Genomic DNA, 23,120 nt, shown 5'->3' on the forward strand with positions numbered 1-23,120 from the left:
TTTTTCATGTGTAAAAATTAGTGAGGGTTTCTTTTTATGTGGCACCAGTTTTTGATCATTTAAATGGCTGTAAATAAAACACTGTCATATCATATTTTTTTTGCAATTGCAAGCTTTAATTAGCATTAACAACTGTTATGTGCTGCTAATGTGTTGCTTCTATTTTACAGCTTTTCTTTTACTGAACAAAGCATGCTAAGAAGCTAGTCAAGTCGCTAAAACATGAGAGACAGCTGGACCATCTCCTTATTTTCTGTTAGAGAATCACTGTCCAGTTCGCCCCGACAAAATAGTGCAGCTCAGAAGACATAGTCTGACCTCTGGTATTACAAATGCAATGGTGGCTGAAGCTCTTGGCAAATGACTCCACCGCCACCACTTCCTGGCTAAAAACTATGTTTGGCAGCAGAGAAAACTTTCAAATAGCCCATTTAACGCAGTCCAGCATGACTGCTTGTACTTCTCTTGTGGTTTTCACCAATTTCTGAGGGACATATTTCACTGAGACTGTAACAAAACAGGACATTTAAAGACAGATGGACAAAGTTAGCTGTGGTCTCATATTTGCTTCAGATAAATACTGGATTGGATTCGGCACATAATGAGAGCTGTGGAATTTGTCATCCATTTGTTGCAGTGTTGTCAATTCTACAAAAGTATTTATAGGACGGGTGATTAAAGGACAGGCTATTTTCTCAAATTAATATTATACACTAACAACACAAAGGTTTCTGGTCTCTGTAATTGCGCCATACAAACCGAGGAGATTGATTGTAAACAAAACAAAACCGGTTTCCTCACTTAGCTGCAGTGGAAGAGCAGCAAAAACATTCACTTGATTTGATCATTATCGATGGATAAATCTCAAAATATATTTTACACTCAACAAAACACTGTGGATTTTGTCCATAACTCCATCATTACACACTGAAATCGCTTTAAGAGAGGATTAGTATCTTTGTGACTGATATAAAGAAGGGAAACAATTACAGATAACAAAAAAATCATTGTGAAAATGAGCATTTGAATATGGTTTTAAGATGGATATATCCATAGCTGTGTCTCAATTCAGGGGCTGCAGCCTTCGGAGGACCCAGCCTACGCGGTCTCCGGAGGCAACGGCTTCGGAGGCTCCTCCGTCGGCTGCATCAACGGTCGGTAAATGGGACGGTCTAGCCTTCAGAGCATTTCCTGATCCGAACGTAAACAACGGCCGGACGTTAAACATTTAAAAGTGCCGCTTGTAACGGCTCTACCGCTCCTCCTCCTCCTCCTTTTTTTTTTTTTTTTTTTTTTAAAGAAGTAGAATCAATACAAGGGCAGTTATCATTAATATACTAATAAACAAACCATTGAACAGCAGCCAGGGGGGGGGGGGCTTCGGGCTATTAAGTGAATAGAGAATAAAGAGCACAAGTAATGTGTTTTCATAGCTTTCTTATTAAAAGTTGTCACACACACCTCCGCTCCTCACCTGTGCAGCCAGAGCAGAGCTCAGCTCAGCAGCGGGCAGCCACACCTCCGAGCCGGCCGCAGAGCCGGGTTACCGTGGCTACAGCACAGAGCTGCTACGTTCGATAGCTAACGGCTAGGTTGCTAATAACAACAACGGTGCAGCAAAGCATCTTGGGATACGGGAGGCCGCGAAGGTAGTAGCGATGCATCCTCCGAATGCAGGGCAAAGGAGGGCGCATTTGGAGGCTGCATTTGGAGGACCCTTCGAATTTGGACAAATTGGGACAGCCTTCGCGCAGCGCTGTGACGTAATCGGCCTTCAAATCCACCCTCCGAAGGATGCAGACCCTGAATTGGGACACAGCTCATATATCCACAGTATATTGTACGTAATGGCTAAAAACAAAACCTTTTCCTTATTCATATTGATGGCAGATCACTAAAATGAAAAACGTTTGTAATGATAATATGTCTTTCTTTGGAAAGCACTGACAAACCATGTTGCTCTGATATTGGCAAACTCAGATCACTAAGTTCTCATAAAGCCAATTAACACAAAAACATGTGTTCAGATTGGAAGCCTTGTTGGTGCAGGGTGCCTGTACATTTGCAATAACCTGTGGAGGTAGTTGTATACACATCACATCCTCTACTCGGGTCAGATGCAGGACAGCAGATAGAGACCAAAGACTGGGTTGTATAACTGTAAAAAGCAAGAATAATACCTGGTAACAAATACCACGGATTATTCTTGCTTTTTTACAGTTGTACAAAACATTTTTTGGGGGGTAGCCCAGTGCACTCAACTTTTTCCATCAGAAAAGCTATGTGCATTAATGCTGCGTCAGAGCTTCTTTGAGAGGACATCCAGTATGATTTCTTGCTGTAAGGAACAATGTATTTCCCAGGTGGTTGTCAGAACATGTATCATCCCAACTGAGGAGGGATGGGAAGAGGAGATGAGCCTATACTCTGAATAAATTGAAGTCAGGCATCTATGGATTTTGCTTACAACAGATAAAAAAATAAACTGTCTTGTAGCAGCTTATGCAAAAGTCATTTGAGTTTTGGGAAATCCCAAAATGGAGGCAATTATCAAATAATAACATTCATTTTAAAACCATGCATTTCCAAAATCTAATTCTGTGCTTTGCTGGACCATATCAGTAAGATATAAATTGGCACAATTTTCCTTTGAATCAGAAACTACACTGTTTATTATACCAGCCAACAGAAAGAAGATCAGTTCAATAGAGGCTGGAGATAAAATAATACGTTTAGACAGACAGAGGAAATGGGTGAGAAGTCGGAGAGAAAGAACGCAAACCAGTGACGGCCAGAAAGCACAAAATACATTCATTACCCACTCTATTCACTGTGGCCTTGTTCTGGCCTGCAGCCTCATTACCATGCTGGCCTCCTACAGTACAGTAACATAAGCAAAACCTTGCACATTGACAAAGAGGAGCCGTCTATTGCATATTGTACACTGCAGTCATATTTGCCGTGCTCTAGCACAAAAAGTCTGCCTCCGGCCGGAAGGGATGAAGAAAAATAATGTATATATGGCAACTTCCAGAAGCTGAGTTTGATTAGGAGGAATATATTGTCTTGACCCTGGACCTGACTGTTCAGCATTGTGTTGGCAGGATGGATGAGTGTTACTGACTATTTAGTGGCAGCCACATATCATTCAATGATCTGCTGTTCACAAACAGAGACACTGGTCACATTTTGCCCATATGCATTTTTTAACATTGTCTTTGAAGAGCCAGTGAATACTTCTCTGAGAGCAGTTTCCATATAGTACCAGAGCTTGGCATGACAACTGCTGTGTCTTATGAAGGATGCAGTGATTCAATGTGAAAGACAATAACACAGATTGACTGTATGAGGAGTCTCAGTTCTTCAGAAATGGAAAGTTGCCACAGTTAGGCGTGGGATCTCAACGGTTCAGTGTATCTGAGGATGGTAAGCGCCTACATCTTCTACAAGCAATGAAGGAGCGTACAGAACATGTCTTTAAAATAATTAACTCAGCACAGACAAACATGAAATTCTCTGGATCTGGACAAGGCAGAGCAGCAAAAAAAATGTCAACTTAACATTTGGAAATTCCTTGCGAACAAAAGAAATTGCCATGGGAAAAGACACTGAACATACTGCTTTGTAGCTTTAGTGTGTTGGATTATTTTTCATTCTTTATAGAGTGGGTGGAGTATTAGACTTGTGGTGCAACTGATGGATCAAATTAACATTTGTTAAATGATTACACTGTATATTAACTGCATTGGATATTATATATATTTACTGTATATTCAGTTACATTTTGTGGATGAACTTCCTAATCAGTAAACCAAAAAGTCTCCTCCTGGTTTTTCAGTAATGACATGCAAATTCCAGGAACGAAAGCATGGCCAGCTGACAAGAGCGCTGCAAACATGTGATGCAGCATATTGGCGCTCAGTGATTAGCTGATTACAACTGCACCAGATAATCTGACTGATGCCATGCTAGGCCACTACCCCCTTTGGCATGAACTAACCTCCAGAGTGGTGGCAGAACCACCAATCAATACACACTTGCACATACAATCACAGTGATGACAAGGAAACGGTGAAATGTGTAACATGGAGCGTTGTAAAATCTGTTGCGAGGCATCACGACTTTAGTCGGCGCAGATCGAACAATCTCAGCATCTTGCTGTGTGTTTACACGGCTGGGTGCACTACGCGTATGTAAGAGTACACATGCAGCGAGGGGGTGGGGGTGGGGGTGGGGAGGGTATATATGTTATATGTCGTCGTCCCCGAGGCAGCAGAGGGGTGAACCATCAATCCGTCAATTACAGCTCAACGCAGCCCCTTCTCTCCTCCCTGAAGGCACAGTGAGACACATTTTTGTGAGCTCAACAACCAGCCACTCCCATTCCCAGAGATCTGAGGTGGAGACACACAGGGCTGCTGCTTTAAAACACGTCCTGTGAACGGGAGGTGAGGGGAACACCTACAGTACAGTATTGCTGCAGCTACAGCCTATCAATATACAGCCCAAGAAGCTGCTTAACATCAATTAAAAGATAATAGCCCCGTAGCCAAAACATAAAGCACACTCGTTCGTTCTCTTTGCACTCGGAAATACCCACACGGCTTTTGATGGGGAACAAATTGTTGTTTTAATAAGTAGGGCTTCGTTGGCTCTATAAAGAAGAGATAGAGCCTTGTTCATTTCAGTTATTCCCACACTGGTCTGTTGAGTCCATCGGAAGCAAGGATTAGTCATGTTCTTTCAGTTTGGATGAGTGTTACTCCTGGGCGCCAGGTGGTGGCGTCCTCTGTCCTGAGGGCCGGTGAGGTACGAGGCTCCGTGTGACCGATACTGAGGGACACGCTGGCAACCTCCCAGTCCCTCGCCAGCTGTCTCTCATCCCCTATCATCCACTAATGCACATGGCCAAAAGAAAACACGCTGTCCCTTCACCCTCTGGCTCTCCTGAGGGTGGAGGGGCCACAGGACTGTCATTTATGAAAGTCCTTCACATCGTGAGGGGAACATGGGTAAAAAAAAGCCTAACCATCAAGTGGAATATGGCTGTAACCACACACATAGTGAGTAAGTAAAAAAAAAAGGGAGGACAAGTGGCGTTCTTCCAGGTCCAGAGAGTTACATAACAAGTGGAGAAATGGATTTGCTATTGTACAACATCATGGGTAAATCCCTGCTCACGGTTAATCGCTTTCATTTTAATGACGCAGGAAGGAAGTTCGCCATAACATGGTAATTACAACCGGTGAGAAAATGCCAAACCTTTCCACCACTGTTTCTTTATGCACAGTGTGACACAGGAGACTGTGAGGGATCTAGGGGGCTTAAAAGACTGACAGCCTGAGAGACAGATAGAAAGGACATAGTACAGAGGGTCTAAGGATTTGTAAAAGTAAAAAAAAAAAAAAAAAAAAAAAATGAAATTCCAACACCCAGAAGACAGAAATTATTCCAAAAGTGTTGGATAAAGTAATTCGGCCTTGCGGAAAAGGTCAGTTTGGCAGCAGTTTGGGTCTAATGTCAGATTTCATATTCAAAATCTTGTTCTCAGGCAGGAAAAGAACGGGTTGCCTTACTTTAATTCACATTGTGCCGCGATGTGTTAAATTGCTCCTGTGTCAGAAAATAACAGCCCTTCACACTGCAACACACGCCCTTGTCATTAGGGGGAAGCTTGTTCTGAACCCTGGCGTTTTCATCACAGGAGAGATGTACGTGTGTGTGTGTGTGAGGGGGGCGGGGGTGGGATTAGGAGTCACGCTGTTTCAGGAACACCCTTCCCCTCCCTCTGATAAACAATCCATCACTAATTGCTTGCGACACAAAACAGACGACAGCAGCAACGTGGATGCGATCGCCTCTGTGACGCCAAAATACGAGTGTATCAGAGAGCAGCTTCCTGTTCCCGTGGCTTCTTCAGTGCAGCCAGCTGCATACAGCTGCAGCCAGCCAAGCATAACCTGTAAGTGTTTTAATAGATGGAGGCTGACCTTTTGTAACAAAGGGCAGACAGTAGTGCAGCATCAGTAATACCATTAACCCTTAATTAACTAATAAACATATCCACATTGATTTACCTTCACGTCTCCTGTTTCCTTCGGCTCCACCAATTAAGCTTTCATTTGCACAAATAGAAAGTCCACTATGGATCGTGGTTTACCACAAGGCCTCAGAGACGTCCACGGTAGCAGAAGGTGCCACTTTGCAAATATAAAACACATCTACACCAGCGCTTATTAGCTAAGTGTTACACTGACAGGTGTTTATTCATATCAATGGGGTTAGACCAGCTAACAAAAACAGCTGTGTAAAACAATACAATTTGAACAGCACCACAGACGACAATTTATAAAACACACACCCACAAAGGCAGGATTTACTGTCCTATTAGACTGCATACTGTAAGTGACCTAAGGAAGACACTGCCAACAGAGTGTATAATTGACTTTGTTTAAAGGTTATACAGCCAATTTGAAAACAGTATCTGCCTTTATTTACATTAGCAGAGGGACAGGTTTATATTAGAGACACCGTAATTTTCCCTGTTCGCTAATAAATGAAAACTCCAAGCCTTGAATGTGTTTACCTGCTGTCTTCAGAAGTTCAGTATTATTCCCTTTTCCAAAGCAACAGTTGCAGCAGGTGTTCCACTTTGCCCAAACCGTGTTAAGATAATGAAACCTAACACTTTACATTTGGCCACAACTGCTGGTGGTAAATCAAGACAGTGTATACAGCTACAGCTTTATATTGGATGGCTTTGCTCTGTGTAAAGCTGCACATTTGTAGCAATATGGTGTGTGGGGGACTGGGGGTGTATGTGTGTGAGCTCAGATTAAAGGTTAAAACAATTTTGGAGTTGGAGCAACTGTATATAAAGTACAGTAAATGTAAATACTGGAATGAATTATAATTCGCTCTGGGCACAGAACCTGGTGTCAGTAGAACATATTTCAGTGTATTGCAATACTTCATGAGTCCAATGTATGAACCTATACTGAGAAGAAACTTGAGTTTAAGGTCCTGGTGAGTCATACAATCAAATAAAAGTTGCAGGAAATTCTATATAGCTGGTGTATTGTTGCTTTTTAGTGTACAGCAGAGTCCTGCATCGGGTCGGATCCCCGCGGGTATCCGACGGGTACCCCGCAAAAACGGTGTTCAACGGGTGGATAAGCTGTCCTGTGAAAATTCACGGGTCGGGCACGGGCGGAACTCAAATGAATGCGGGTGGGTACGCGGGTGTATGTGTGTAGGCCTACAGAGGAAAACTCACGCGCAGCTGCATGAACCAGCGTAGCAAATCATTTTTTATCACTCACGGCAACAACAGAGGAGCATATTGATGTAAATAAACAATCTTTGGCCGCTCGAGTGACCGCTCACAGCTTTCCCGTTGGAGTTTAGCCTGTCATGGCTTGACTGCTTGGCCTCTGGGTAAGCTACAAACACACCGATGGGATCAATGTAAAGGCTGAAGTGTCCTGCTTTCATTAAAAAAAGAATTACGTCTCTATCATTCTCCGTTCCGGAAAAGCCGTGAAAGAGTACGCCCCCCCCCCCTCCCTTTTTTTATTTTTTATTTTTTCTAAAGAGTACGGCTATACCCCCGTTATCGCCGCCATCACCGGCGATCTCACGGGCAGCAGATCTTAATATTGACGGGCGGGTCGGATCCGGGTTGTATTCAGAATAATCACGGTGACGGGTCGGGACACGGGCTTAAAAATCTACGGGTGGGGCGGGCGCGGGTTTCCAAAATTGGACCCGTGCAGGACTCTGGTGTACAGTCGGTCCGAGCACAGACAGCATTAACACATCTCTGCCTAAATTTGTGTGAATAATCCAAGGTGAAATTTTGCGCTTTTTCAGATGTTATTATTCACACTATTTTTGTCCTATGTAATAGTATAAATTACTGTAAATATGATGTGGAAACTGCTGCAGAGGAGAAAGGCTCCATCTGAACTCACAGGGTGTAATAAACAGCTCTTTTCTGCCTCAGGCTGAAAGCTATGATTAATGTATGCCTCGGCTTCCTGAAGCATTTCTATATCATAGTGTAGCTGCAGTATCTTAATGACAAAATAAAGGTCATGTTAATAGCAATAGCAAGGAATTTATAGGCTAAATATAATAAAAGCGTTCTCTTCTTTCTGGAAACAGAGAGGCTGTGGTTCACTCACAGCTCAGTGCCTCCATGATTCCCATGATTACACACAAGGCAAACACCCAGCAACACTCTATCAAATAATGTGTATGCCTGGTGCGGACCGAGATGCCCCGTGGCCTTTGTGATCAGATTGAGTACCACCAAACAAATATTTTTCCTATGTCTGTTGTCATACACACTCAAACACACTTGACAGCACCATTAAGACAATCAATATCTGGTTGCTGTGCTGTCAGGCCGTCTTTGTGACAGTCATGTCCTCAAAGCCTTGACATAAACCATAAACATGTGCACAATTCATAATTGCTAACTGCCACATCCAAATTGCACATGTAATGCTCCTCCAATTACTTTTAAAGGTAAAATGTGTCACAACATTGCTGTGCATTGTTAGCACCATAAGCCGTGTGATGCTCCAGAGGAGGGCTGCCCAATTTGGGGCCCGCTGCTCATGCTCGATTTTTAAATTTTTTAAATTTCTATTACTTTCCCACTGTGATATATGTTGCATGTATGACTCCGACCACTAGGTGTAGTCTGTCACCAGTGTTGCTGTTAACCTGCTGGGAGTGTTCATAGAAGAAGAGACAGGAAGTAAACAAACAAGTTATTTTGACTGTGTCCAGCCTAACCCCCAGAGCTCCGAGCTCCAAAGAGCTTTAGCACGGGGAAAAGTGACGGTAACAGCACCGGTAGCGGCAACGGCACCGGTAGCGGCTACGACGACCGCAACGGGGCCGATGAGGCTGTTGCCCCCATAGTCATCACTGCGGGTAACGTAGCTCCAGCAAGCTCTGGAGGGGAGGCTGGCCGGCCGTGCAGCCCAGCACAAGGCGCTGTGTGTGGGTGAGAGGAGCAGGGAGACTGGGCATTAGCTGACTGGGCAACAGCAACAAATCCACATGCTGGGTCGACACAAGTAGCAGACGATGCCCTTCTCAACCAGAGTACCAGTACCAGTAACTTTGCTTTGCTTTAACAGCAGGGCTCCTGACTAACATTTTTCACTAGGAGCACAGTGGCCCCTAACTTAAAATTTTAGGAGAGCAAGCAGAAAATTTAGGGGCACACACTTGTAAATCGACTTGTAAAGCAACAAGTAAGCCTATTCACGATACTCACACATATTGACCCCTAAAGTTACTGTATATCATCTGATCACAACTCATAGCCGACTACTAGAGCAGGTTAACCGGTGTAAGACTGAGAATATACTGTCAAAAGAAGCTGATGACTGTCTGCAAAAATAAAAAAAAAGTCATTAAAACTTCATCCCAGTGGCACAAGCTGTGTTCTTGGCAATAGTCTTGTTTGTTTACAGTAATTAATCTAATGAGTCGAAATTAACATGGTAATGATTTGTTGATGTTGAAATGCAAAATGTCGTACCTTAATGAATGTCTTCAATTCTGCTGATGCACCTGTTGACAAGCAGGTGCCAGCGTGGAAACAATGCATGACTTCCTTGATTCATTGTTGCTGTTTTTTGGAGCAGGTATTGTTCTGTACACGACTAGCTTTGTTCTATATATAGTAACACCCTCATTCACAGTCATTACATTTTAAAACTTGCAACCCGACATAGTTTACAGTAGGATCATTTGATCTTCAGCCAATGCATCTCAGGGGAAGTGTTGGCACGGATGCAGCTAATGACCACTATAAAGGAAAACACAGTTGCTAATCAGCACAACTGTACCGCTCAGAGGTTCAGTGTAGGTACGGCCACAGTGAGGGAGGGGGACATTAAAGCAGACTTGCATCTGTGCTGACCAGCAGCTCATTGGGCCACTGTTGGAGGTTATAGATTTAACATGCTACGCTCAGAGAGCAATGAGGGAGACTGTGTTGTCGATGCTAACCACATTAAAAAAAACAAAAAAACAGCAAACATCACCATCCACCATCCGAGTCTCGTGGACAATGTCTGGCTTTCCACCAGCATAAGAGAAAATAACACACCATGCCCGCAGGAAAATCCAATATGCTGCTCTGTTCCAAAAGCTGTGCTGAAACTGAGTAAGTGAATATACTGGGATTACATTTCACCCTCTACCCTCCCAGATGGCCCCTAATCTCAAATTACAAACTGCTTCCAGACAGCCGGAGAAATGAAAAGTTGCAGACCTTGAAGTGATGCTGAGGGTACAGCTCTCTAAAGCCACAGTCAAGAATGACCACTGCATAGAAAAACTTGCAAATGCGTATCCAAACGAACATTGATTAAACCATGAGCATATGCCAGTTTGGATGTAGCTTCTCTTGGACAATGTAAGAGGGAAAAATAACAGTTAAAACTCGTATTTCTTTCAGTTCAGGACTATGAGCCTGTTAAACACAGACTAAAAGGATGAATTACCATCTTTTTGTCATTACAGTACACGAGTACAAGACTGCACTCAGTGGTAAAAAAGGGCCTCCAGTTACAAATGAAGAATGAACTGATGTGTCACAAGGCCAGAAGAAAATTGCTTTTTCTATTACACCCGTGTAAAATACACTAAGAGCAGAAAACAGAACAAAAGTTCACCGGAAAGTGAACACCTCCACCAAATCATATCCTCAGTCAGTTATTACTTTGCCAGTGTTGAGAGTAACAGCTTTCCTAAAGTCCTGCAAAACTGCAGAAAAAGCCACAGTTTTTTTGGCTGGTTCACTCGTTTCACTGTGATCAAAAGTAACATCAGCTAATTCAACATGGGTGGTGACCATATTGTGTCACCAACACCAGCTGGGCCTTTGTTAAAAGTCCAGCGAGCGACACATTGTGGAGTTTGATTTCATGTGGCTCTTTTGATGTGGAGCCGTTTCTATGTCATCTGGTTGGGGCTAATGAAGAGAATGCAGAGGGATCAATGTCGCTGATGCTGCTGCTGGCCGGGAGTGCAGTTCACTCCTGCAAACACCCTCACATTTATCAGTGGTGCCAAACCCCGGGCCGAAGAGTCTATTTCACTGCTGAAAAGTCCCAAGAGGAGTGAGGAAAAACTATCCAGCAGGGCCAAATTCACCATCGATTGGCCTCTGCGAATCACAAAGAGGGAAATAGGGAGGGGGCTGGAGAAGTTTGGAGCTGCTGATCGGTGGGCTTTACTGAAAAAAACCCTGATTTTATACAGTACATACTGTATCTGCAAAGACGAGGGTCATTTCAGGCGAGGAAAAACACACGCAAACCTAATTTCTCTGCTCACTTTCATCTTCTCTGAGTGTGAAGTTACAGCGATGGCTATCACCAAAGGAGCTATTCATTAGAGTGTAAATCTTTGAAATGCAGAACAGTGCTTCTACTGGGATGTGTAGTGATGCTACGCTGTTCAGTAAACTGGCCAATCAGCCAGGGTGAATCTAAAAAAACATGACAAAGGAGCAGAACTGAGTGCACAGCTAAGATTCTGTATTGAGACTGCTTAAAACTGTTTTAACTTAGCCAATCAAAGAAAACGGTTGAAAAGTGTCGATAGACGAAACAAACTTCATTAACAAAACCTCCTTTGAAATACTATGACCTGGACAAATGAGAATATGCACCGGTTCATTAACAAAAGACTTATACAGCATCTGTTCACTGGAGGATCTACAGTACCATGCCCTGCTGGGAGAAGGAAAAAAAATACAGTAAAGATTATGACTAAAGCATCTGCCAGCACACAGCTTCTGCACAGCAAGTAACACTGGAGAGTCTGTTTTTAGGCCAAACTCTGCTTTGAAAAGGTTGCAAGACCCACCCACTACAATGCATTTCATGTCTTGTCCAACAGTTTGATGATGGGCAACAAATGTCCCACGTAAATGCCACTTAAAGGTGAGCTGTAAATGAAATTAAGGCTTGTCAGCAATACGAGAACATTTTGAGTGAAGGCTTGCTTCTTGCCAGGGCTCTGGCTTTTATTCAATAATTTATGAATCATATTTTTGGATTGAAAGAAAAGACAATACAGTAAAACACTGGCTTGACGGAAGAAGAATCAAGGGTCACACTGACTCGAAGTCTTCATTAATCTGAACAAGAACAAACAAAGCCAGTTTGTTGGTGTTGGTGCAGTAAAATAACAGCTTGAATGGCAATGCTAAGTGCTCACACCCAGTGCTAAATCCTGTGGAGTTTGGTTACGAGGCAAAAAAGAAAACACGGCACTTTCCATCTCAGCGAAACTTAATTTTTTTAAAGCCCTGAAAGTATGCACAGAGGGAAGCTGAAAGACCCATTATGCAAATAATCTAGGCATTTATCTGTGTGGATCCGGCTCTAAACTGACACAGTGGCAATGTGTCCTCCAGAAACTCCCAGTGTGGCTCCTGCCGGTGAACTCAGCCTCCCAGCAGGGCTGAGGATTGGACCTCACATATCCACGCTCCGCAGGCTGCATCCAAGACTGTCGGCCGAGCTCACACATACTCATGCATCCTCTCACACCCGATGGAAAGTTAATTAACTGCCTTTTGGAGGCGGCAGTCCTGTGACAGCCCGGCCACTGGCTCAGCCCTATTACCCAGCCTTTAACAGTGATGAATTAGCGCTCCTTCCCTGTCTGCCTCCCCACCCCCCTCCAACCACCCCCCACCATTGGCGGCTGTAGCCCAGGGGAAGGTGCACTACTCAGCTTGGTCTCTGTATGTCATACATCAACTCACTCTGATATGGGAGACCAGAGTCTTAGTAGACAGGAAGGAAATTAACGGACAAGGCGCCAATAACAGAGATAATACTGACAAATCCATCAGTAGAAATCATGGATGGTTATTAGGTGTTCTTACTTATAGCACAAAGCAGATAGAAAAAAAGTGAGACAAAGTAGACACGAGAGCCCACTGCTCAGACAACAACCATCCTCCAAGACGACCTTACAAAATAATCCGATGTGTTGTGAAAGTGGTAGACACTGTGAGTCCTGCAGGTGGTCCAGGCCAAGGCGCAGGGCTCAGAGTGTGCAGGGACAGACCTGCATGCTCCAGGAAAAAGGACAAGAATTCAGGAAAACATTTAGGTTGAAAACATCCAACACTAGTCTGTAGTCAGTAAAAAATCTCACTCATGCTTTTTGAAGAAGCAGATTTAGAGAGTAAGGTGACAAATGGTGTGCTGATGGAGAGTTTGATTTCCTAAACAGCGGTATTCACAGACCTGATGGGAGCACTCATCAAAACTGAGGCAGCAGACGTAGGGTTTGCTTAAAAAAAAAAAAGTGACAGAATTCTACAGTTTCCAGAGTTCAATTCAGTAATATCGTCCTTTAGCAGAGTTGGGCCAGTTACTTTAAATGGCAATGATTTACTTATTGTGAATATTACTCATTGAAAAGTGACTAAATAGCAAAGGAAACTGCTTATATTACGCATTACATGATTTCAGTGCTAAGCTGTAATCAGCATGACGTGATGTGAGATGTCATGGTTTAACAAGCAGCAGCATATTTTCAGGTATTTACTGTCTTCTAGCTTTGCCCTGACAGCTAAATACAGCTCTGCAGACGTCCTCACATCGCAGAGAAGCTGTGGGCTTCATGTGACCTCCGATTCTGAACAAATCCAGACGAGTCTGAATGAGGTCTCACCTGTGACGATCATTAGCAAATCACCGAAGAGGACAAAAACAAAACATGCGGCAACTTTTGGAGTTTCTCCAAAGCCTAAACCTCCCCTCACATCTGGAGCCCCTGGTATTAAAGCCCTGTTACCGCCAGGAAATAGTTGCAGGAAACATGGTCACAATCTCTCCTTCCTGAGTTACAGTGTTGAATAAAGCCAGAAGTATTTCTGTGTAACATTATGATGCTGCAGGACCTTTGTTCTTCTGGCTATAAATGCCATCACATCATAATTTCAGCCTGTTACATTTAAATTTGAGCCATAATTAACATGAATTATAATCAATAAGGACCAAGTGGACTTTTGTGCCAAACCTAAAGGGATTCCCCGGAGAGACATTCACCAGCCCATCTCTGTGTTTTGTGAGATGACCTTTGCCCTTGGCCCATTGAACAATGTAATTAGTTCATCCTTGCGTCCAAGGGAATAGTTGTGCCAAATCTTAACTAATTTTCCCAAGGTGTTATCACATTTAGCACAATGTGGTAGATAGACAATCTGAAAACACAATGTCTCTGGCTCAAACTCTGGTTAGTGTGGAGGTAGAATGAGATAAGAAACCCCATGCAGGGTTGGTGGAAAAGTATATGGCCCTCCAAGCTCCCACACATTATAAAACACCAACAGTATATATTCAAGGACAAGTTAGATTTGCTCAGGTTGTGAAAATCACCTCCGTAGCCACAGCAGGCATTATACTGTTAACTGTTTTCACAGACTGGGTAGTAAACTGACTAGACATGTAAAAACTGCCCCTTTAAAGTTGTTTAACTGTCACTTTTACACATTTAAGAATACACAACAGTGCTATAACTCAAATCCCACGTGTACTGTAAAAGCAACAACTAAATAACAGTGGGAAACAAATCACACTTTAGGTAATTAGCATTTAACGGTGCTAAAGAGTTCAGTAACAGCCACCCACTCGGGTGAGAGAAAACGTATTTCTGTCTGCTTGTGTTCAAACGAATGTAACTGGGGCAGAGTATTCACGGAAATCTATTAATATTCCCTCAGCTCCAATGACAGGCATTGTGGTTATTTATAAATCCTATTCTGACTGCATGTGCCGAATGCTGCGTCATAATCCCAAACAATGAAACAGATGCAAGGAACGATCTGCAACTTTTTCCCCTCCCCCCTCCTGTAGCTCTGTCCTCGTGCTGAAAATTGAACATGATTTTAATTACAAACAAAACAATAGCTGCTTCCGAGACACAACAGAGGCTATGGGTGCAGAGACAAGTAAAATCCCACGTCACACCCCGTTACTGTTGCAATCTCAGAGCAGGCCGGTAATGACAAGGTTTTTTTTTGTTTTTGTTTTTTGCATACATGGATAACAACTGTTGGTGCGACAGAGATAGAGAAAGTGCAGAATGGAAACATAAACCACTGACGAGTTTAATGGTGCCGGGCTACGATTTGGGAGGGGACAGATACATCAGTGAGCCCCGTTGACATCAAAGTGTGCATAGATGAAATGAAGGCGCAGTTGACTGAGTGGTGTGTGAGGCTAACTTTGCCCTGACACAGCCTGCATGCCGATCACATACACATACACACAAACACACACACACACACACATATATACTGCTACTCCCCTCCCACTTCAGAGGCAAAGCAGCGCAGCCATTTGTCAAGGGTATCGTGGGCTGAGAAAACCAGCCACTCAATATGCATCTCAGCACAAAAAAATACCAACGTGAGCCAGGGGCAAATTAATATTTTGTTAAATCAGGCAGTTCGTGGACTGAATTAAGCAAGTTTCCGACTGACAGGATGATTTCTGTCTCCAAACAGACACAGAGAAAAGCCCTAGAAGGCAAGGTGAAAAAAACGAACAAACAAAAAAAAACTGCTGATTACTTTTTACATTATCCTGGTACAGTCAGGACCTGACAGCACACTTTCAAGACTTTTGCTTCCCAGTCATTCAAATGACTTACTTCCAACTCAATGTGAAACGGGAGCAAAGTCATACCAGACTAAATTTCCCTGACACTTTCCTGACAGGGTTGCCCACCCGACATCATGCATATTAAACAGTCTTATGAAAGATTCTGTATGGGACCTGGTTACATGTGCAGATATAATGAAAAGAGAGGGCCGCACTAGAGAAACGTCTATCGTCGATATGCACAAAGACAAAGGGCATAGACGTGTATGCAAATTCATCTTTCAAGCTTTTTCACGGAGGGCTGAAGAACTGCACAATAAACAAATGAGACATAATTCATATGAGCACCAACGCACAACATCTACACAGCTGCATTAGAGGTTGATGTTGCAGCAACACAAGGATGGTCAATCTTCATTTAACATTCACAGCTAATTCATCAAATCAAGAGCAAAACAAGACAGAACTTGTGCTTTCCTAAATCAAGAAAACGACTGAGGTACAGGGACACAAATGTAAGTGAGATGGGCACCAGATTAAAAAGAACAGAGAGGGAACAAACCTGTCAGACTAAGAGCTGAGACAAAAGTTTTCACTGGTCTACCCAGTCCTGATGTCCTAACCAGGACCGTTTGACCCTGCTGCTTTGCTCTGTGTCCCACTGTCAGTGATTCAAAGGAAGCCGATGAGAGTGTTTACACCGATTACGTCATTAGAATGAAACTAAAGCCAGACCAGGTGTGCTCCTTATTGGGTCTGTGCTTGAAGGCCACATGTTTCAAATACAAGAGGGAACATGACAGTGCTGTGTGTGCATCAGTATGAACCACTGCAGGCAGAGTGTACATGGGGGAACCTGATACCTGATACTGTGGTTCTGTGATTTACACTAACCAGTTAAAGACAACTTAAAGCTTATTAAATTCAGATGTACATAAAACAAGTTTGCTTTCAAAACTAGATTAGCTGGGGTAGGCAGGATTTGTTTTAAAAAACAAATATTAACCCAGTGTGTTTTCAGTAAGGAAAAGTGTGTTTGAGGCAATCACAGTGTTTCTCTATGTCTCTGTATGCAGCCTGAAAAGCCTATCTTTGAACAATCAAATCTATTCTGGTCTGTGGGTTCCTGATTGGTTGAGGGGCTGGCCCTACTCTGTCCTCCCGATTTGTTAGGACAGAGTAGGCGACACTCTCTAAAGCAAGACCCTTGCTATACTGTCTATAAAAGAATATAAGGCTACGAAACCAAACACATTTTATATTATAGTGATTGTACGTACACTTAAACAAATATATTCATGGGTAGTATATTCATATTTTGCCAATAAACATTGCCAAGTATTACACACTGGACCTTCAACGTGAGTGAAAGAACAACAGTCACACTACAGATCAGTGGTCGCTGTTGCCGGTGTGTTTTTAAAAAATAGCCGTCATGACTCTTCCAGTGACGACACACGGCCAATCAGTCGCCGGGACTATCCCTAATAGAAAATAAAACAAGTGCAGTCAAGTCAAATCGAGCACTATTGGAAAAGGGCCATATGATTCACAAGCAACTTAAGAGTTGTGGACTGTTCATTTTAAAAGTCACATCCATCAATATTTTTCTGTCTGCTTCTGTTGACAAAGCTACAGAACATGATCTCTGCAGTTCCCTCCAATCTATGAGACCTTTGAATCAACTCGTTGTTTTGGTTTTATAGCCTGCGGCTTTATTGTTTTGGTTCACTCTCACAGTTCTCATTAACCTCGTTTCATGAAGTGTGAGCTTCCTGTCCAGCACCAAGCAGCATACAGACAAAGTTGTGTCATGTGTTTTTCATAAGATTTAAGTGTGACAAAGAAAACGACAAGGGTAATTAATTATTGGACTTGAAATTATTGATTCACAAAGTCACCAGAAAAATGTTACTCTAAATGAAAGCTCAAGTACAATACATGAGCTGTTTGCTAAAACACCTGCAAACACGATTATAAAAAAGTGGCCAAAAAAAGAGCTGTGATATTACGGAAGACCACAAGTCTACAAATCCAAGACCAGTCAGGTGCAGCAGAGGAAACCAATCTCCTGCTGCTGACACTTTGGGGAAAAAAAACAGTCCAATAATTTGCCTCTAAAACAGCTCCATTGTGCAGCAGTGTATTGCTTCAGTGCAATTTTACCTGCAACAATGTGTCAGTTCCTCTGTGCCTCTCAGGGGTTTAACATAATTGCATTCATTATCCAATCTACACACCTACCTCCTCCGATTGTAGGTTTCAGCTTGACCCAAACGTAATTCAGAACACAACTCCCTGGGCCATTGTAATTGTAATTGATGTGCACTTGTTTTTCATGTTCTTCGGCAAATATTTCCTAATTGAGCGGGACAGCTCAGGACCTCACTGTAATGAATGCAGAACGTTTATGGCTCAGTCTTCATGCTCTAGTCATCTCCAACATTTATCTCTTAAGCAAACACAACTGGCCATGTCTTTCACCATCACTTCCTACACAGGTTAAAGCCCATATTGTGAGGTTTTTCTTTTTCCTTCAGAAATCGCTCTCAAGCTCAGCGCTGGATACTCCATAGCGAGCCAGGCGTCGAGAATAAAAACCCTTTGAAATTGCCATGAAGCTTTTGAAGCCTATGTCCCACTGCTCAATGCTCTCAGGGTTTTCATCTCTCCCCATCTCTCCTCATTTGCAGAGGAGCTCGCAGGGCCTCGCTGAGCAGCTGTAATGAAGCCCAAGTAAAGGCATCCAGAGACAGGAAGGACTGCATGGACGGGCGGGCAGGGCTTCACTGTGCTGCAATCTATGTGCCGCAAGACGCTTTATGCAAACACCCTGCTCGCGATAATCTACAAAGTTGTAGCAGTGCAGCAAGGCTTGTCACTCATTTTCTAAGATATCCTTCAACTGTTTCAGCATTTGTGAAGTAATGCTGAATGTTAGAGCGACTGTAAGGACAAGATGTGACATCACATGGGTCTGTTCTGCCTGCTCTATTCCAGAAAATAGTTGGTCCCCCCCTACTGCGCTCCTACTTCACTTCTGTTGTTGTAATGGGCTGGGTTGTTCATTTTCTATCTGAGTGGATTCGGAGGATGAGGATGCCACCTACCAGCTTGGGCACAGCGGGCGGTGGAAGTCTTCATGAGCAAAAGGAAAAGATTGACAAACAAAGAAACACTCAACAGCAGCGTGGGGAACGGCAAGATCAGAGATTAGGTGTTTTAGCAGGCGGACAAACAGTGTGATGCCATCAAGTACCACCAGGACAGAAACGTGTGTGATGAGATAGACTGTCAGGAAATGGGCTTAAGAGAATTGTGGACTGATGAAGAAAAAGTGACTTTAAACAAAAAAAAAACCTTTGATTTACCCAAAAGAAGCGGACTTCCATTTGCGACAGGGGTAACTTCTTCTACACGGAGGGGCAATTAGCGTTAGAGGGATCTCTGAGACGTCTAGAGGCAACGAGGCGTGTCGCCTGCAACATAAGAGGAGAGAAGAAATTTATATTTCACATTTACAGCAGCAAAAAAAAAGTCAAATTCCAGATGATGAATGATGAACCATTACATGTTTCGGTTGTGCAGTAAACTGTGTTGCACCGTACACTCATGAGGGGGTCAGACGGCGGCACGCCAAACCGCCACTGAGCTGAAAAAAAGAGATTACTTCTGTCCATGGCCCGGAGCTTTTTAATGCCTTCGAATCAGTGCCGGGAACTCTCATACATGCATTATCACAACGGGCTGAATCAGCACACAGAGCTCAGTGCCAGGTAGAGAGAGAGGAGGAGGAGGAGGAGGAGGAGGAGGAGATGAGACATGGTCAGAATATACCAGGCTGAGTGTAAAGTGAGGCAACAACAGAGCAGAACAGATATAAACAGGAAGGAAGCAGAAGAGAGAAGAGAAAGCAGCAGACTAGTATTACATCCTCTTATCCAACACTTTAGCTTCAATGACCTCGCACATCACTGAAGCTCCACTGACCGCCAACGATACATTTTGTCAAATTTTTTAACAAACAGCAGTACTGCAGATATCACACAAACAAACGGGTAAAAGCTTCCCGACATGTTAATATTCTCAACGGTGAGGTCTCCACAGTGGAAACAAAGTGATGTGCTGTGAACACCCGATACGCAAGAGGTCCTCATGGACCCATGGAAAACTGACTCGATCCCGACAAGCGTACATTCATTCGTTTTTGAAAAGAGAGAGGCTTCAGCACAGGAGAAACAAGAATAAACTCTGAATAGGACGAGCAGACCCGATCAGAAATGTGTTTGATTCCCTTTCAATGAATTCAATCTGTTAACAAGCAGCTGTGATGGAAAAAGATCAGCATCAATATAATAATGTGAGGGAGTGAGTCGAGCGTGAACCTTTGTCGAGGCCAAAGACTTACACACGTCTGATTATTACCTGATCCAGATTATTATCTGGATGTGCACATATTTGTGCAAAGTCATGATCTCGACTGTGTTTCAGCTTGATAGTAAATGATACGGATTTGCTTGGTTCAGCACTTTTAGCGTTATCCTGATGATAAAACACAGAAAATTAATGTAAAGCCGAACCTGAATAATTTGTTTATATACCACAAAGACAGATTCACATAAATAATGTAGGATCCCATTTCCACCGCCTGCACCAACAATAGCTAATTGGGCGATAGATGGAAAAGACAAAGTTCTCAGCAGTTTATTAACTGTGACTCATGGTCATTTAGGTCGTTTAGGGTCAGGTCCAGTAGAGGCCTCTACAATACACTGGTCTAAACACTGTGTCACACACACACAAAGGCTTGAAGGGAAATCATTCTCATCCTTCCACCCATCCAGCCCCCATCTACTTCCTTGTTGTTTGCTGTCTCCGCTAATGCAGGAAGGAGGAGCTTTAACCTTCTCTGATTCCTCAGAGCACCTCTCCACATTAAATTCTTTGGAGAATATTAAACCTAAACAAAGAGTTACACTCTGCAGCTTTAAGCAGAGCTGCAACCAGCAATCAGTCAGGTGGTGATTTTAGAGGAAGATCAGATCCATGCTGAATGAATGTACTGACTCACACCATGTGCAGTCATTGTTCACAGCTTTGTTGAGTCTTGCAGACACAGTGACACACTGCCAGGTACAAATATGACCTCACACTCCAGAGGGCAAAGCCAGTCCTCATCTTTACCTCTCAAGATCACAAATGCTACAGCCATAAATGACTGATCTTTTTTCTCATGTTAAATACACACTGTTTAGATTTTTAACCAAATTTCCTTTGTCATTCAAATTGATGTGTGGGAATTTTCTGAGAACAGAAGATAGGGATCATTTTACAGCTCTGTGAGGTTCTTCAAGTCCAACACTTGTCACTGCTTCCAAGACAATGACTTTTTTTTTTGGTGTTTGTTTTTCATCTGAAATTTCTACCACCACAGTGACATCATCAGTGTCTTCCCAAAGAAGTCTGAGTGTTTTCACACAGTTGATTATTGGTGAAGTTAGGGAAGGTGGTTCTCTGCAAGGGTCTGGACTAGAGCATGGCTATACCCGACGGGTAACGGGCTGGGCCTGGTTTTTAATTAATCAATTCGGGCTCGGGTCGGCCGGCACGCGGACAGCTGGTCTTGGTCGTTGGTCGCGAGCGCTCTGAGCGCGTGTGCATGCACGCGCATGTTCACACACACGCAGGGGATAACTAAATAAGCAAATATTCAGGTGTGCATATTAATAGTGGTGCCTGAGGTGCGCCAGGCAACCTTTGCGATGTGTTTATCGCGCATGTTGACATCGCAACACGGCCCCAATTATGATCCATCTAAAAATTTAGGTGTTAATGCTAATTTTGTCTCTCGTGAAATACTGACTCCTTCAATAATTCTGCGAGGACATCCGTATCTTTCAATGAGTTCTGTTTCAGACACTGTCCAATTTTGTGTATTATATGCTACGAGCAGGGAGCAAAGTCTAGGCAAACGTTTACTGGACAGAAGTCACCCCAAGCAGAGGGCAGGACATGGCCAACAGTGTGAATGGAGCGTAGGCCATAAATAAACCACCTATATATCTCTTGGTACCTATTTGCTGCAGCTGGCTGAGTAATGGAAGAAGCAGCCACTTGTCACTGAACCGTCCCCCAGAGTGAGGACTGATGACGACTGGTACATTAGATAATGTGCTGCCTCTGGACAACTTTGTCCTGCTCTCTGCTTCTGACCGGCATGGTCTGCTGACAGCATGAGTCCAGTCCCACACCTCCACAACTCGTCACGACCTCCAACTTCAGGGGAAAAAAAACAAAAAGAAACACACACTGCCAGGAAGAGTTACCTTTCAAAGTGTTTTTTCCTGAGAATCCTAGTTTCAGAATAAAATGTTCTATGTTCTTTCCTGGGAAAAAAAAAGTCCTTGCAAAGTCATTCTCTGTGAATTGATTTTTTTTTTTTCAACGGTCTTCTCTTTTAACTGCAGAAACAACCGCTCCAGAGTCTGATAGGCACATGGGCATCAAAACAATCACATGCTGAGACAGAACATTTTCTGCTATTATCAGGAGAGTTTTTGCAAGCAACAGCAGCAGCAGCAGCACCAGCACCAGCACCACACAACTGACACACAGATGCTCACATCAGTCTGGGGCTTTACTGCTTGTCACCTGGGTGTTTCTCATAAATTACTGTGGTGGACAGCCAAGGGAGCATCAACTTAAAGAGGTAGCTGGTAAATAAAAACAAGCATGAAAAGAGACATCTCTGATTTGGCCGAGGTGAGAAGAGAGCAGGCCTGGATGTGAGGAATATAACATTGCTGGTTCAGGGAGGGAGGGAGGATGATTGGGGAGGGAAACACTTTGGATTTGGTCTGATCGGACACTCTCAGCAACAGGCACAGGCACTTCGGCTGACCCCTTCGAGGAAGCAGCTATTTCAACATCTGGTGATTTATGTGGAGGCTGCCTACTAAATGCTACTGTTGTTTTTAACACTATCACACCAAACCTTTTAAATTAAACTTTTTGGGGGGGTCAGCCCTAGTGGTGTGTGTAAAGTGCTGTTTGGTTTAGAACGTAAAAAAATATGTAAATTATCAAGAGAATTAGAGAAAATGTTTTTATCCATCTCTATTACTGAATGTCAATTCATACAGTACTTCACTGCACTGATCTCTAGTGAATTTCATAGACACCATCATCACTAGTCAAGTGTGAATTCCAACAGGGTGTTGTCCCAAATCAAGCACTGTTGTTGTGCACTCACTGGAAATGATCCTGGAAAATCACAACATGTGACCTCAACTGTTGCCCAGTGAAATATCTGTTAACATCTTATTTTTGTAAAAATTCTAAATAAATAAATAAAATAAATATAAATAAATATAAATACATTTTTCAGCTTTTGGTTTGACCAACGCAATATCACGCCGTTCATTCCTCTCTTTCTCCGTCATTCTCGTTCACACACAC

The 23,120-nt window shown here is 43.2% G+C and overlaps 1 protein-coding gene across 2 annotated transcripts in view; it reads right to left on the reverse strand.

Annotated features, from left to right (window-relative positions):
- Positions 1-23,120, reverse strand: part of iqsec1b (IQ motif and Sec7 domain ArfGEF 1b) — a 202,102-nt gene that overhangs the window by 105,093 nt on the left and 73,889 nt on the right. The window contains exon 2 of one of the 2 annotated variants that reach the window (XM_083971933.1): positions 19,034-19,141. The exons of the other annotated variant lie outside the window; for it this stretch is intronic. Coding sequence (XP_083828059.1) covers positions 19,034-19,141 — 108 coding nt within the window. The remainder of the gene's footprint in view (positions 1-19,033; positions 19,142-23,120) is intronic. 2 annotated transcript variants of the gene reach the window in all.

This window comes from Trachurus trachurus, assembly GCF_905171665.1.
Source record: "Trachurus trachurus genome assembly, chromosome: 5".
NCBI classification, from domain to species: domain Eukaryota; kingdom Metazoa; phylum Chordata; class Actinopteri; order Carangiformes; family Carangidae; genus Trachurus; species Trachurus trachurus.